Source organism: Talpa europaea (assembly GCF_964194135.1).
Source record: "Talpa europaea genome assembly, chromosome: 16".
NCBI lineage: Eukaryota > Metazoa > Chordata > Mammalia > Eulipotyphla > Talpidae > Talpa > Talpa europaea.
In genome coordinates, this window is record NC_140084.1 from 47,291,213 (window position 1) to 47,307,931 (window position 16,719).

The window sequence follows — 16,719 nt, forward strand, 5'->3', positions numbered from 1 at the left end:
ATTTCCCCACCCCAAGCTCAAATAAATCCCCTGTGTTTTGGTAAAATAGCTTTATCCTCTGTCAGAACACAAACCAACATTCTGTGGGAGGGAGAGGGAAGCAACAGTCTAGCCAGTGGCTCGGGGAGAAGAGACGAGATGGAAAAGCCTCACCCCGCTCCGTGCCCAGCTGAGAAAAAGTCACAACCCTAACACCCACTTATAAATATCTCTTGTTATATTAAAAAAAAATATTTCCAGGGCCCATCTGGCTCTGCTCCTGCATAGAAAGGGTTAACCTTCAATATCAGGGTCACAGATGGGGGTAGGGGGAGGTGGTAGGGGGAGACAGAACAGGGAGGAGCTGAAAAACCAAGGGGGGCATAAGCTGATGTATAACAAGAGCCCCCAAAACATCCAGAACGAAGTGGGCACCCATGGGAGCCAGAGAGGCAAGTTGCTGTGCCTCGGGGTGTCTCACTCCTGTCTCCCGTTCCCAGTGCTCTAGGGTGAGCGGTCCTTCCAGACACTCTGGTGAGGCCTGATGGACCCTTTCTTCACGCAGCTCCTCTGACGGCGAGCAGTCCCCCTTCACCACAGCCCCCTCCCCAAATAAGACGTGTGGCGAGCTGGAGGGTCTTCCAGGGAAGAGGGTGTTCCAGGGGTGAGCCTGTTCTGGGGCCCCCCTTCAGTCCCTGACCAGGCGGTAAATGTGGTGCTGAGCCCCCCGCTCGCTGGTGGAGACCTCAAAGACGTAGGCGGTACAAAGGAGCAGCTCCTGGGTGTCTCTGTTTGTCACCACCTGCCAAGGAGACCAGGAGAGGGGCTTATCCCTGGGAGGGGCCGCAAGGACCCTAAGGTATCTGGACAGATCCAGGCAATAGGACCACCGTGTCCCATTTCCCAGGTAGAGGGGATGCCCAGCATGACCTCACATCAGATGGTGGACCATGCTACAAGGCCCAACGGGGTCCCCACCTCTGCACATCCCCCAAAGTTAAAGGGGATCCCACCCTATCCAGTTCCCTGCTTAAGTCAGGTCCCTGTTGCTAAGCTGAGGAAGCACGGTGGGGTGTCCTCCAGACCAGTTCTGGTGAGTCCCCACCACACCCCCTAAGCTAAGGGTCAACTTCGGGGCCCCACAGGGTGGGTTCCCTAGGCGAAAGGGTCCGTGGGCCAAGGGTCGGGAGTGGGTGGAGCCCCGGAGCAGCACCTGGAGGATGGTGAAGTTCTCCAGGACACTGTTCATCATGTAGCGCTCGGGCAGCTGCCGCAGCTTGTGCAGGAAGTTCACCAGGTACTCGCACATGGGTGAGCGCAGCAGGCGGTACACGAAGCGCCCGTCCTCCAACTGGGCGCGCTCCGTCTGACCCGGGTGGGGGAGTGGGGAAAGCCATGGCTGAGACAGGGTCAGCCAAGAACGAAGCCCCGCTCCGCGCCGCTCAGATGCCGCCCACTCGCCACTGCCATGTCCCCTCCACTGCCCCATCTGCAGTGACCAGAGACGGGACTCTGAGCCCTTGGGAACCAACAAACGCAGATTCGCTGAGTCTGCAAACCAGGGCACCTCCGGTCTGACACAGCTACGCTCTGAAACCTCCAGGGCCTCAGACACTCTCAGGTTCTCCACAGATCCCTCCGTGAATGACATCTCTAAGCTCTATGCCCTGGGGCCTCCCTGGTGGTACAAGGGGGTAAGTCTCAGCACTATGAAGCTATCTGCAGCCACTGCAGCACGAGTTCAATCCCGGGCCAGGGAGCTGACACACATGGCGCAGCAGACCTCTCCTGACTCGCCCGCTGCTCCCCTCAGCAGTGTGTTTCAGTCAGTCTGCCTGTTCTGCTCCCCACTCTGTCTCTGGTGAATCCTCTTACCCCCCCGTACCACTGGCCTATACCCCAGCTGCATAAATAAATCTTTAAAAAATAAATAAAAAATAAACTCTATATCCTCTGAACTCAAGACCTCAAGAAACCTTAAGCCTGACCATTACACCCCCTGTCCAGCAGACTCCCTCCTATCCAGAGCTTTTGAATCTTCCTGATTCTAAATGTTGCCCCCACATTACCTTTGGACTGATCAAGGGAGCCCCCGTGTGATGTGGGAACTCCCCATTAGCCCTAAGCCCAGCATCAGACCCCCCGAGGCTAGATACCACCCCATCTTCCCAAGCAGCCTCCCCCAATGCCTGTCTTGGCTCCTGGTGCGCAATGGCAGGTGCGGGGCGCTTACGCGCCCAGAGCTCCAGCCCTCCAGCCTCACCTCCACCTTCTCCACCACCTGCTTGCCAAAGGAGCAGACCTTGGAGGAGCAGGTGAGGGTCATGTGCTCCAGACTCTCATACTGGCTGCTCACACCATAGAAGCCGCCACCGCCGCCACCGCTGCTGCCGCTGGCCCCCACCTCCTCGCCACTCGGGCCCCAGTTCAGGTCCGCCTGGTGGAGGGGAGCACAGGTTAGTGGGAGGAGACAACCCTGGACAAGAGCGAGGAAGGCTTCTACTCTGCCCCAGGGCCTCAATGCACTCTGCCTCATTGCCCTGCCGTTGCCCGCCTCTCCACAGGCCAGATTCGGGAGAAGACGCCCCTTTTGAACACTGCTGGCTCTGGGTCCAAGGACATCCCCTAATCCCATATAAGCCCTGAACGCCAGACTTCAGCAACCCCTACGTGTGGCCCCTCTCGTTCCTGCAGAACCCTCCATATGCCATCAGAGCCCTTTGAGTCTGACTTGGCCTAGGTCCCCAAAATGGTCCTGATCCTGTCTCCCCATAAGCTCCCCCCACCAAAAGAACCCTGGAATTTCAATTTCTTCCCCTGAAGTGCCCAACTCAAGAATCTCACCCCTTAAAGAGCCTAGCCCCTAAGGAGGAAGGTCCTCAGGTTGACAACACCAGTTGCTAAGCATTCCCATCCTAGCAACAGGGCTTGGGGGGCTTTGGGGAAGTCTGACTCCCCTCCAGGACATTCTCCTGAGCCCTTTCAGCTGATTCTCACAGGCCAGAGCCTTCCATGATCCCAGACCAGGTGGGAAGACTATTAGGTGAAGCGGGGCCTAAGGAAGCCTCAGGCCTTGTCACATCTTTGGTCTGAGCTCCTTGGTGGCCTTGGGGAGGAAGGGCCCTTCCTCTTGCTAACTTTAGTTGCTAACTTGACCAGGTTACTCTCCCGGGTGATTTAGTCCTCTCATCAAAGGTCTAACGCCATTTCTCACAGGGCCAAAAGGGTCTTATGAAGTCAAACCAGCCATTGCCCTGTATCCACTCACAGGATGGGCCTCTGGAGGGTCTCCTCTCTCTGGGCCTGGGACCTGGTAAGGCCTGTCTTAAGCCTAACAAGCTTAGAACCTCTGCAGCACATCTCCAGAGCAGGCTCGGCCCCTACTTCACCACAGTGCTTTATAACCATGGTAACCTCAGGCCTGGGAAGGTCAATGAACTTCAAGTCCTCAGCAGACATCCTTTTCAGAGATTAGATCCTCCCACGGCCCTGGTTACCACTGGTTAACCAGCCCTAAATATTCACACCCTCCGTTGAACCCCTATAGTGTCATTATACTGGATAGCAAACTAAACAGGCCTTAGAAAGATCCAGTGTGGCCCCTCTGGGTCAGATGGCATAGGACCTGCACACAGTAAGTGCATAAAAATGCCTGCTCAATTAATACAGAATTTTACAAAGTCACCCTCCAGCTCCTTCAACCACTTCCTCAAGCAGAGTGTGGTGGAACCCAACCTTTACAGGCCAAACTCTCTATGACACCCTTCCCTAGAAGCAAGGCGGGGGCCATTCCTTGGCCACAGAGCTTGGTGTGGGCTGCTGGGGCGCAGGTAGCTGAATCCTCACTCGCCAACCCCCAGGGTCATCTCAGTCACACAACCGTGGGTTGTGTCCACCCTGCCCCAGGAGCAAAACTCCTCGGTGTCCTCTGTGGCAAAGGGAACCGACTTTGAGCCATGAGGACTAGGTCTAGGCCTAGGTCTAAGTAAGACCTGCTAGGTCTTAGCTGGGCGGCCATGTGACGAATAAGCTGGGTTGTGGTGGTGGCACTCACCCAGAACTTGACCAGGAAGAAGGCGTGAGGAGGCCCTCGGTCATACAGCTCCCGCAGGCCGCCCTTCTTCTCCGGGAACTTGTCATAGATCTGCCGGACATCCACGCTCTCGAGAGGGGGCGCGCCAGGGCTGGGGCAGTGCTGGCTGATGTGTACGAACAGGTGCCTCTGGTACTGAGGAGGGTCAGCCGAAGGTGAGGAGGGGGAGGGGGCTGGGCTCCCGGCCCTGGTGCCCAAGCCCATCCCACACCCTCATGCCATCCCACAGCTCCTGCAGGCTGACCCACACTGTCCACCTTACTCTGGGCCCCACAACCCTAGGCAATGCCCCACTCCTTGCTGCCCCACGGTGCCATCTCAGTCCCCACGTCTGTCTCTCCTGCTCCAAATCACTACCCTGTCCCCTGCTCTCCATCCCCGCAGGCCTGTCCTCTCTCACCCTCATCCTAGCCTCCGCCCTGGCTTCCCAGCCTCCAATTGCTGCTCTTCTCCAGTGCATTCCTCTCATGGCTCCCTGGCCCTCCCGTGCTCACACTTCTCCCATGGCTGGCCCTGTATTGCATGTTCACGACATTCAGTCACGGGAAGAGGGGTGGGGGCAGGAAGGGAAGAAAGAAGAATTGGATGCATGGATGACGGATGGACAGGTAGGAGACCACATGGCCCACATCAAAATTCCCTATCTGTCCCCGTTCTCACCACTTCTTGTCCACATCCAGAAACCCTCCCTCCATCTTTCCAGGTCCAAATCCATCCAAATCTGCCTCTGCCTGGAAGCCTCCCTTGATAGCAACTGGACAGACTCTCTCCCCACCTTTTCCATGTTTGCCCATCACCTTCAGCTTGATAATGCCAACTACAGAATTGGCATTGGCCCACTTATCTTCAGTCTCACCAGCGCCCACCATACTTATAGTTTCTCTGAAAATATGCTGTTCCCATCTCTGTCCCTGGAACATCCATTTCTGTATATGGCAAACTCTTAGACAACCCTCAAAGTCCAACTCAAATGTTGTCATGCCAGGGAAGCCTTCACTGACTCCTCAGGTAGAATTTCTCCTCTATTTTCCAAAAAAAAACCTGAGCTTCTCCTGTCCCAGCAGACACTGACTATTACTCAAGACATGTAGCAAGAAGCACTATTCTGGGCTCTGGGGCTACAAGCAAAATCCCTAACATCGTGGAGCTCAAAGACTACTGGCAGAGACAGAAAATTTTATTTTATTTTTAAAGATTTAATTATTTATGCATACAAGAACTGGGGTGTAAGCCAGAGTTGCAAGGGGGTGAGAGGATTCACCTCTCACTGGGGAGCAGAACAGGCAGATCCATTGAAATACACTGCTGAGGGGAGCAGCAGGCGAGACAGGAGAGATCTGCTGCGCCATATGGGTCAGCTCCCTGGCTGGGGATCGAACACATGCTTCAGTGCTGTCTTTAATGCCTATACCACCAGAGCAGGCCCGACAGAAAAATTTTAAAAACCAATCCACAGATAATATAAATTTCAGAGTGATACAAGCTATGAAAAAAAGCTTAATAAAGAAAAAAAGAATGGGCCTCCCTGATGGTGCAAGGGGTTAAGCATTGCACTATGAAGCAATCCACAGCCTCTGCAGCACGAGTTTGATCCCCCACCAGGGAGCTGACCCACATGGTGTAGCAAACCTCTCCTGACTCCCCGCTGCTCCCCTCAGCAGTGTATTTCAGTCAGTCTGTCTGTTCTGCTCCCCACTCTGTCTCTGGTGAATCCTCTCAACCCCCGCAATCTCTGGCCTTTATCCCAGCTCTTGTATGAATAAATAAATAAATCTTTAAAAAAAAAAAACAGCAGCAATAGCAGCAGCTGAAAGCACAGTGACGTGGTTGAGAGTGATGTCAGCTGGTATATTCTATAAGGTGGTTTGGAAAACACATCTGAGAAGATCATCAAGCTAAAGCCTGAATAAATGGAGGGAGAGAGAAATGTGGCTAGCTGGGGAAAGCAGGAACAGCAGGTGCAAGGGTCCTGAGGCAGGTGCGATCCTGGTGTGTTTCAGAAAGAACAAGTAGGCCAGGCCAGCGTGGCTGGGTCAGAGTGAGCAGGTGTGCGAGGGTGGGGGAGCACAGACAGAGCAGGAGCAGGGATCAGATCACAGAGACTTCCAGGCAAGTGAAGGACTGTGGCATTTGCTCCAGAAAGATGGGAGCGTTTTTGTTGTTTTTAAAGATTTATTTATGCATACAAGAGCTTGTATTATGCATACAAGAGCGGGGGGTGAGAGGACTCACCAGAGACAGAGTGGGGAACAGAACATGCAGACTGACTGAAATACACTGCTGAGGGGAGCAGCGCGCGAGACAGGAGAAGTCTGCTGCGCCATGTGGTTTGCTCCCTGGCAAGGCCAGGGATCAAACTCGTGCTGCAGAGGCTGCGGATTGCTTCATAGTGCGGTGCTTAACCCCTTGCGCCAGGGAGGCCCTTAATCTGATCTGAGTTGGAGTTTACCAGAACCACCATATATAGAAATTGGTGCTTGTGGGACTAAGGCAGAGACTGCTTTGTGTTCACAGATCCCAGTTCCCATTCACCCAGTGAGACTACATTTCCCAGGCTCCTTTGCAGTTCAGTATGATCACATGACTAAGTTCTGGCCAATGGGATATGAGCAGATCTGATCCCTGCCTCTTCAAAGCCAGACCCATAAAACCTCCTGCACAATTCTTGACTCTCGCCCTCCCACCATCTGCTGCCCAGATGCAGAGAATCCAGCAGCAGATTCTGAAGCCCCAGAAAATGGCAGTTACAAAATGGAAGGAACCTGGATATCCTAAATCGCCTTGTGGAAGGCGCCTGCTTAACATGAAAATATTACAAGTAAGAAACTTCCACGGTGTTCAGTCCCACAGGTTATTCTTTTAATAGTCAGTTCACCCGAATAAAATATGTCTCCATCCTAAGCCAGGAAAAACTTGAATCTAGAGACAAGATTCACCTTTCCAGATTCCCAATATTCACCACAAATCCTGGCAAAGGGTAGGCACTCAAAAATGCATGATGAATGAATGACCATCCCTCTGACCTTCCCAAACTAAGAGCTCATGATCTTCCAGTTCCTTTAAGTAGTTCTCAAAGTGTGGTCCAGGGCCCAGTAGCACTGACAACTGGGAGCTTGTTAGAAATGCAAATTCTCCGGCCCCGTAGCAGGCTCACTGGATCAGAAATTCTGGCGGTAGGGCCCAGCCATCTTTGTCTTAACAAGCCCTCCCTGTCATTCTGATACGTGCTCAAGTTTGACAAGCACTGCTTTAAGCTTTCCCTTCCTATAACCCTCCACATGCCAATCCTGCCCAGTGACTATGTTACCATTGCACTCACAGAGTCAACTGCATCCGGTGGTTCCACAAAGGCTGAGAACTCCACCAGCTGCAACCGGGCAGTGCCCAGGGCCCGAGCCTGCCAGGCCGGGGGTGATGGGGCAGGTGGGGGCAGGGCTGGAGGAGAGAGGGCTTGGGGGGGCTCGTACCCTAGAGAGAAAGAAGAAAGAACAATAAAAATTGCTAACATTTATTGACTGTATCAAGCACTGTTCTCTCTTGCCTGCCTCTACTTAGAAGCTGAAAAAGCTAAATACTCACTTTCCCAGCCTCCCTTGCAGCTAGAGGTGGCCATGTGACACAGTTCTGGCCAATGAGACGTTAGGGGAAATCTGCTGGGGGGCTTCTGGGAAGGAGTTTCTTCCTGAATGAAAAAGACAGAACTTTGGGAGGAGAAAGCTTTGGCCCTGGCCAAGTCCTGGTTGGGACATGATGCTTGGAGTCACAAAAGTCATCTTAGGACAATAAGATAGAGGCCAAGAGACCTATAGCAGTGCCAATTCCAATACTGCTAAGCAGCTGCACCACCTTCAGGTACAACCCACCTTCAGACTTTTGGTTATATGAAATCATTAAAGCCTATATTATTTAAAGCATTATTTACTTGGGTACTCTGTAACTTGCAGCCAAAAGCATTCCAAATTTATGAATCCATGGAAACTAAAAGTGCTCTTTCACCAATGTGAGTGAAGTCATCAGGGACTTCTGGAAACCATCTTTGTTCTCAGGTGGGCAGAGCCTGCCTATAAATGAAACCACCCCCAGAAGAAAGCAGAGCTGAGGAAGTCCTGTTACTACCATTTCAAGCTCCTGGATCCAGCCATTCCTGAACCCATAACTTCTGAAATATCAGCTACCTGAAGCAATAAATTCCCTTTTTTGTCCTCTAAGTTGATTTGTCATTTGCAACTAAAAAAATCTTGACTGATACAACTCCCCCATGGTCCCATAGGCCAGGAAGTGGTAGACCATAAACCCACTCATCTTTCTATACCCCCACATGCCCTGCCACAGGGCTAGAATTCAGTAAGAACACGTGCCCTGGTAGAGAGGGGGAGACAAGAGGAAGTGGAGAACACTCTTACCTGGGAGGTCAGTAGATGGGGGAGTCAGTGACAAGGAGAATGGTGTCTGTGAGAATGGCTTCACACTGAGGGAAAGAGGAGGGTGGAGGTCAGCAAGAAGGGAAGATGCTAATTGTGCATTTACCAAAGAGCCACCACACGCCGACCCCTGTGCTGACACGAAGCGCACAATTTCATGAAAGCTGCCCAGCCCATGAGGCAGATGCAAATCACTGCTCTTCTCATTTTGCATAGAGGGAAACTGAGACACACAAGGGTCAATTAATCCATTCAAAGTCATGAAGCCTGAGCCTGAACACGGGTCAGTCCCAACCACAAAAACTCTGGTCATGATGGTGATATTTTGGTACCTCTCACAAAATGGCAGAAAGAGAACAGAAATCATCTCAAGAGGTGGAAAAAAAACACAAAGAAAAGGAAACTTGGAGAAAGGGGAGACTGAACGGTGGGAGAAAACGACCAGTTCAGGACATGGAACATCAAACCAGAGGTGGGGGTGGGCAGGGAACACAACAGAATCTAAAACACAACTGTTCCAAAGAACTTTCGGGAAGTGGACAGAAAAGTTTATCTGCACAGTCTAATACAGGAACCACAGGCCACTTGTGCTACTTGGGCACGTGACATGTAGCCACTGAACCCTAACATAGCCTGGGTGCCTGAGGAACTGAATTTTTCAAATTTTATTTCATTTTAAGTAATTTAAATGACCATATGTAACAAGAGAAGCCCACAGCACCAGGGCCACTGCTCAGCTGTCACCTCCTCAAAGGCCCTGTATGAATTATAGTAGGACCTGGTTAAGTCCTACTCAGCTTCAATGTTACCACCTCAGAGAACCTCCCAGATTTCTCTCTCTCACCTCAGAACCTATTCTTCATGATGCTTCACACACTCTTCAATTTTGTGTTGCTATATAACATAATTATCATTCACCTGAGCCATCTGACACTCAGTTTCATGAAAGGGGGAACCTCAGTGTCCACAGCAAGGCATCCAGCTCAGCCCCCCTTGCAAACCTAAGGTTCCATCATCCCTCAAGGGACTTGCTCTGACCCTTGCCAGCAGCAGCAGCCCTGTACCCCACCTACCCAGCAAACTTTCTTCTCTCCCACCCTGGATTCCAAGGCCTTCACTCTTTGTTGGGCAACACGCTGACCAGTGCTGCTTCCCAGTCCTAAGGGCACACTGACCTACTGACACCCAGCCTGTGTCCATCAGCGCCTCTCTGGACTGGAAACTATACTTCCCATGAACCTCTGGGGCCCGTTTCTGTTCTTACAGGCAGAAACACAACCAGTCAGCCTAGGGGACACTCCGCTGTAGCTCTGGGACCCATATTCTTCCTTCAGACTCTGCGAGAGGACAAGGAATGCTCCTCTCCCCTCAGGCCCAAGAACAGCTCTCTGGGATGAGGATGAACCTGCCCATGAACCCCTGCGGTGCAGTGTCACTGGGAAACCATTATCCCCTGGGATGTCCTCCAGGCCCCTGACAGTCCTCAAATCCAGCGATGAGCTCCCTGATTCCCCAACCCTCTCCCGACCCCGCCAGGGGGCACATCCACAGGCCCCTGTCACTGTCCCCACCTCCCATCTTTCTCAGCCTGTCCTTCTTCCTCTTCACTCCCTCGCCCCATCTTTCACTACCCCAGCTCAGACCCAGCACTCAGCTCCATCGCCACCTCCCTAGAATGCAAATCCAGAGAGCCTGGCTCCAGAATCTGTGTCCCAAGGTAGGTGGGAGCTGGACGGTGGGGTGAGGATAGTCAAGGGGAGGGGACGTGGAGACCGGGAGCAGGTCCTGAGGCAAAACAGAAAGTACTCACTCTGGAACATTCCATGGGGATCCAGAGCCCCCAGACCAAAATTGGAAGAGCTCAGAGGCCTGGAAAAGAAATGAAAAAGAGGGGTCAGTCAGCCCCCCATCGAAATCATGGCCCACCCCTCCAGCCCGAGCCCCACGATCTGGACTCAGGCCACCTGAGGACCAGTGGGACCCAGTTTGGCCTGCAGGGAAGGTGCCGAGATGAGCTGGGCCGAGGACATGGTGGCCATGGTCTGGAAAGCCTTGTCTTTGGAAACCTGGTCCTGGAGGAAAATTTGGAGGTGCATGTTAGTGGGGCGTCCCAGTCGACGTGTCAAGGGTGGGACAATGGCAAGGCGGTGGTGAGTTTGGGGAGATGCACTTGGGGAGCCAAGGCGAAGGGTTGGGGGAGGGTCCCAATCCCACTGGCTATAGCCCCCCTGGCCTTCCTGGCCTCCTCAGAAAGGTCTGGGGTCAGGGGGTGGGTGGGAGATGGGCAGAGGGACTTACCACATTCAGGGCCTGCCCGGGGGGGTAGGGGGTGGGTGCAAAGGAGGAAAGAGAACATGACTTAGGACATGAGGCCTGGACCCTGGATCTTCCTACCCTCCTAAACCCTACCCCACCCCCCCCAAGCTGAGCAAAGGGAGGAAGGGGGAGAATGGGATGAATATAGGACAAGAAGTTGAGCTGTCCAGGCTTAGAGAGGAAAGGGGATTTCCAGACCCAGCATAAGAGACAGTAATGAGGGTTTCTAGGTCATGAAAGGGCGCGGAAGTGAAGGTTTCCAGAACCACGGGCCACAGGAAATGAGAATTTCAGACCCAGAGACCCAGGGAAAAGGCGGTGAACACTGCCTCGCCCAGAGAGGACAGCCTGGGAACAGGGAGCTCCAGAAAAGGCCGGAAATGGAGGCTTTTAGACTGAGAGAGAAAGGAAGGGGAGGCTTCTGGATACAAAAAAGAACAGGAAATGATGGCTCCTGAATCCAAAGGCAGAGGCAGAAGGAACCTCATGCCCAGAGAGGCAGAAAGGGAGGCTCTCAGACCAAGAGGGAACAGGAAACGCAGAGGATGAAAAAAGGGAAAGGGATATGAAAAGCTATGAAAGCAAAGGAAGATTTCTTGACGCGGAAGATCAGGCGGGGCGCATGATGTAGGACGTGGGAAGATGCGGCAGAAGGAGGTGAAGCGAGAGCCGTAGAGGCTGGAAGGGAAAGAGCGAGGCGGACGCCAGGGAGAGGCAGAGGAGACACAGGTGGAGGAGACTTGGGGGGGAGGACAGCAGCAGCCAGCGGCAGGCCCGTCGCCCACCCTTCCTCTGTCCTAGGCTAAATGTGTCCCTTGGGAATCTCTCCCTACCCTTCCCAGGGCCTTTCTCCGGGCCCCAGCCCCCTCCTCTGGGCTTCAGTGCACCCACCCACCCCTCGCCACCTTGGGTCTCTGCTCTTCTGCTGTGTCTGCTTCTTCGTGTGACTCTGTCTCTATCTCTGGATCTTTGCCCCCAGTCCAGGCCTCTCTGGGTCTCTGTCCTCCTCTCTCTGGGTCCCCGCCCTGGTCCTTACCTTGAGCTTGGACTGGATTTCCCTCGATTTCCTTCGGGCCAAAACCTGGATGTGACTAGAGACCTGGAGGGAGCGGGGAGAAGCAGATTGAGGCCACAGTCACTCGTCCTTGTTTGCCCTCCCCCACCTCCAGGTACCGGGGAGCTGCTGGAACAGGAAGACAAACCCAGAACACACTCACTATCTCAGCAGCAGGGGACACACATGTCCCCATAAAGGCCTCTCCTCCCGCTGACACTACTGACCTCCCCCAGCCCCAGCAAACCCGGAACTCCCTTCCCTTCCCAGCTCGTCTCTCTTTCACTCTCTTTAGTCTTTCTTACTCTTTGGGCCTATTTTCTTTCTTAAAACGTTTATTTATTTATACACAGAAGAACTGGGGTGCAGGCCAGAGGTGTGGGGGGTGAGAGGATTCACTAGAGACAGAGTGGGGAGCAGAACAGGCAGATGTACTGAGAAACACTGCTGAGGGGCACAGGGGGGAGACAGGAGAGGTCTGCTGCGCCCCTGTGGGTCAGCTCCCTGGCCGGGGATTGAACTCAGGCCCTAGAGGTGACAGTGCTGAGACTTAACTCCTGGGCCACCAGGGAGCCTCTTTCTTACTCTGGTTCTAAAGCAACTTCGAGAACTACAAGAAACAGGCACCATGAGAGCACCCGCACAAAGGTGCAAAGAAAACCCACAGCACATGAATCAGACCCTCCTTGAGCCGGAAGCTGCCCAGAGAAGACAAGCCTGGCCCAGACAGAAGCCCACCCACCCCCGTCAGTCCAGAGACCTGTTTGCGAGTTCGGGTCTTCCCGGTTCTCAGCTTGATGTAGCGGGCGATCAGTTCATTCCGACCTGAGAAATCAAAGATGGAGCAGAGTTAGACCTTCAGCAGAACTTCCCAAGAGAAAGGACACCGGGGAAGAAGGGAAACAAGGGTTCCTAGAAGCCTGCGGCAAGTAGGGCTGGGGGGTACAGCATGGGGGAGGGTATGACCTGTCCAACTCTGCATGGGGGGCGTGACCACTGCAGGCTTTGGGGTCAGGCTGCCCGGGGTTCTCCTCCCAGCTCCACCACTTTCTTTTTTTTTTCTAAAGATTTATTTATTTATTTATACATACAAGCACTGGGTACAGTCAGAAGCAGGGGAGGGTGAGAGAATTCACCAGAGCCAGAGCGGGGAGCAGAGCAGGCAGAGGGACCGAAGTACACTGCTGAGGGGAGCAGCGGGCGGCAGGAGAGGTCTGCGCGCCATGTGGGACCCTCCTCCGGTGGCCGGGGAGCAGCCGGGGATCGAACCGGCGCTGCAGAGGCTGCGGGCAGCTTCGCAACCCAGCGCTCAACCGCTGCGCCACCGGAGAGGCCCTCCACCACTTTTCTGCCCTGTGACCCTGGGCAGCCTGCTTGGCCTTTCCCGATGTGGGCAACGAGGCACGGTGAGGATACACCTTCTTTTCCCTGAAGCACCAGTTCTTATCCTTAACCGCGGGGGTCTCACAGGGGTGGGGGTTCACGGCGGGGGTGCACTCACCATACATCTTGCCTTCATCCGACAGGATGATTTTCCGCCGGCCACATGGCGGGTAGATGGCCAAGGCCTCCTGGAAGCTCTGCTCGATGTCGGGACTCCAGACACCCTCCGCATCCGGGCCCCCATCGCCCCCAGCCCCCTCGCTGCCGCCGGTGCCCTCCTCACTTCCTTCCTCACTTCCTGTCCAGCCGCTGCCTTCGTCCAGGGGGGCCCCAGCCCGGGGTTCCCCCATCTGGGCCTGGAGGAACACAGAACTCAGCAAGGCTCCCGACCCACCCAGATGAACCTCCGGGCTGGGAGGACTCGGGGTCTAGAAGGCTGGGTGGGAGGGAAGGGGGCTGGAGGCCTGACTCCTGGGTCTGAGGGAGGGGGGATTGTGGGCCCCAATTCCCAGGTCTGAGGGAGGAGAAGGGGTCCTGGACTCAGGTGCTGGAGGAGAAAAGGGGCGGGCTTCAGGGAAGGCTGGGGTAGGCTGTTCTCCTAGTTTCCAGGGGAGTGTGGGTTGCAGTGAAGTCTTGAAGTTCCCAGATTAATGCTGAGGCCCCACGAGGGCTAAACTTTTGAATATAACCAGATTTTAAGAAAGACGGGAGTCCGGGCCTGGCTGCCGGGAAGGGGGCTGGAGGCGAGATCTCAGTCCCACCCCAAGAACAGGTGCTAAGATAGGAGCAGCAGCTGCGAGGCAAAGAGGAGGAGGGGCATGGGGCCAGCAAGGTTGAGGGGACCCCCAGAGAAAGGGGGACAGAGACCCAGCGGGAGGGGAACAGAGACCCCTAGGCAGTGGAGGGCAGAGACCTAGGGAAAGAGGGGGCCAGAGACCCAGAGAGGGGAGACACCAAGAGTCCCAGAGAGAAGTGGACACAGACCCAAGGAGAGGAGCAGAGACCCCGAGAAGGGCAGAGATCAGCCGACACCAAGAAACACCCACAGATCCACAGGCTGGGGAGCAGGGGCGCCCAGCCATCAGGAGAGCCAGAACAAAGGGCCCAGGCGTCCCCTCCCCCAGTTTCCCACAACCCCCATCAGGGGAGGGGCCGGCAGGGGCGCGCCGCCCCCCCCCCGCCCGGGCCCCGCCCCGCCCCTCCCCCTGCGCGGTGGGCTCTGCTCCAACTCAAGTTCCCACTGACTTTCCGGAGGCCGGGAACAGGGGAAACTTTCCAATACAGTCAGCTCCCGCCTCCCTCGCGGCTCCACGTCTTGCACGGTTTTCCCAGGACCTCAGCGCCCAGGGCCCATCCCCCTCCGCCCTCGGACCCTGGAGTCCCGGCCCAGACAGACAAAGACCCCAGGCCGAGCCCATTGGCGCTGCCTCAGGACCCCCGTAGGCCAAAACCCCAGCCCAGCCTTCCCCCATGTGGCCAGACAAAGGGACGGCGGAGCCGGGTGAAAAAGGTCCCCCCTGATTTCCCGCTCTAGGCCCCAAACCTTCGAAGGGACAAGACTGAAGATCCAGAAAGTACCGTGGCCTCCCTCTGCGCCCCCGCCCGGGCTCCCTTTCTCCAGGGGGAGCAGGCGCCCACAAAATGACACACGCAAACCAATTCGGTCCGAAACGCGGGGTCCTTGCTCATTTACACCGCCCACCGCCGCAGAGGCTCGCGCACCCCATCTCCCACCCACACCCCGGGCCTTCACCCCCTCCCAGGCGCACACCCCCAGCTCAGGCCCCGTCGAGAGACCCTCACGCCAGCCAAAGCCCCAGCCCCACGCGCAGACTAGCTCCGGGGCGCAAACTCGCGCCCCAGGGCGAGAAGGAGCGGCGAGCCCCTCCGAGGGTCCCGCAAACACCTCAACTCCTCCCGCGTAACTTCCCACCCCAACTCACACACCCCAAGGCAGGATCCCCGACTCCCGCCGGCGCCTTCCTACCTCCCGGCCAGGGCTGGGGAGCCGCGGGCGGGCGGGGCGCGGCGAGGGAGAAAGTTGCGGGGAGCTTTGTTTGGGAAAAGTGGGAGGGACCGGAGGGGGGGCGGGCCCGGGCGCCGGACAGAGGGACGGGGGATCCGACGGTGACAGTTTGGGGGAGGATTTTCGCTGCGCGAAAGGAGCAGAGAAGTCTAATTGGGCCTGATAGAAACTTCGGGATTCGGATGCTCGGATCCCGGCAGGAGGAGGAAGTTTGGCGGCCCCGAGCCGGGCTGGGGGGGAGGGCCGGGGCCGGGCAAGCTGGGATGGAGGAGGGGCTGGGATCTAGGGGGGGCTGAGGGAGGGGCCGGGGAACCTGGGATGGAGGAGGGGCTGGGGATCTGGGGGGGTGAGGGAGGGGGTCGGGCAACCTGGGATGGAGGAGGGGCTGGGGATCTGGGGGGGCTGAGGGAGGGGGCCGGGCAACCTGGGATGGAGGAGGGGGCTGGGGATCTGGGGGGGTGAGGGAGGGGGTCGGGCAACCTGGGATGGAGGAGGGGCTGGGGATCTGGGGGGGCTGAGGGAGGGGGCCGGGGCCTGGGCTGAAGGGCCCGGGCCTGGCCGCCCGGCCCGAGGGTGCTGGAGTCTGGCCTGGGACTGAGGGGGGGGGGCTGGGGATCTGGACTCCCTCAGTTTATCTGTTGGATGTGGAAGTGATAAGAGCACAAAGGAATCTTTTCTGTTCAGCCCCACGTTTATTTTTGAGGATTGGGCGAGGGTTCGGGCTGATTTCTGCCGATATGGTTTCCTCGGGCTCTCACCAGGGTTAAAAGTCGTGGCAAGACCAGGGGGCGTTTCCCGAGGCCCGCGGAGCCGCAGACCCCACACCCACACGCGCAGGCCGACCCGCGGGGACGGCGGTCCCGGATCGGGGCGCCGTCTCCGCAGAGGGGCCTGACCCGGGCCGGGGTCCCTGAGAGGGGGGCCGGGTGTCCACACTCACGGGCCTGGAGCTGCGGCGTGCTGGGGTCCGGACTCGGGAATCCTGACCCTGAGTTGCTGGCAAGGTGAAACACAAGGCTGGACTTGGGGTTTGCGAAGTAGGCGGGAAGTTTAGCGGTTCGGGGGCTCCGGCCCGGCGTCCCTCGACGGCTTCTGTCGAGAGCGCTGCTCACCGCAGCTCCCGGAGGCCCGAGGGGGCGCGGCGAGACTGCGGCGTGGGCGAGCAGTACCGGACCGCGGGGACGCGAGCGTTTCACAAGCAGAGGGACACGAGGAACGAATCTGAGGGCTCAGAATCTGGGGTTCAGAGGTGGGGCCCAGGTGCGGGGGTGTGGCTAGTAGTCAAGGGGCGTGGCCACCTGCAACTGCCGCCGGGCTCCGGTGCCCGGGCCCCGGGGGCGTGGCCGAGGAAGGCCGGAGGCGTGGCCCTGGCCCTAGGGGCGTGGCCACCCAATGGCAGGCCCGGCTTGTGGGCGGTGTCAGCAGCTGGGGGCGTGGCTAGATAATA

The 16,719-nt window shown here is 56.4% G+C and overlaps 1 protein-coding gene across 4 annotated transcripts; it reads right to left on the reverse strand.

The window, feature by feature from the left end:
• Nucleotides 1-667: 667 nt before the first annotated feature.
• TEAD2 (TEA domain transcription factor 2) lies at nt 668-15,170 on the reverse strand (the record flags this gene model as incomplete). 4 transcript variants are annotated; one of them, XM_084256764.1, is made up of 13 exons in its annotated part: nt 668-781; nt 1,193-1,345; nt 2,243-2,416; nt 4,034-4,207; nt 7,392-7,540; nt 8,476-8,540; nt 10,304-10,362; nt 10,458-10,565; nt 10,792-10,803; nt 11,846-11,908; nt 12,624-12,688; nt 13,365-13,602; nt 15,153-15,170. In XM_084256764.1, 12 exons carry the CDS (start codon nt 13,594-13,596, stop codon nt 668-670), a joined length of 1,368 nt encoding a protein of 455 aa, XP_084112890.1. The 4 variants fall into 4 exon arrangements, with proteins under 4 accessions (XP_084112890.1, XP_084112889.1, XP_084112888.1 ...); XM_084256763.1 differs by lacking the exons at nt 10,792-10,803; nt 15,153-15,170 and having other exon boundaries at nt 13,470-13,596; XM_084256762.1 differs by lacking the exons at nt 10,792-10,803; nt 15,153-15,170 and having other exon boundaries at nt 13,365-13,596.
• Nucleotides 15,171-16,719: the final 1,549 nt, after the last annotated feature.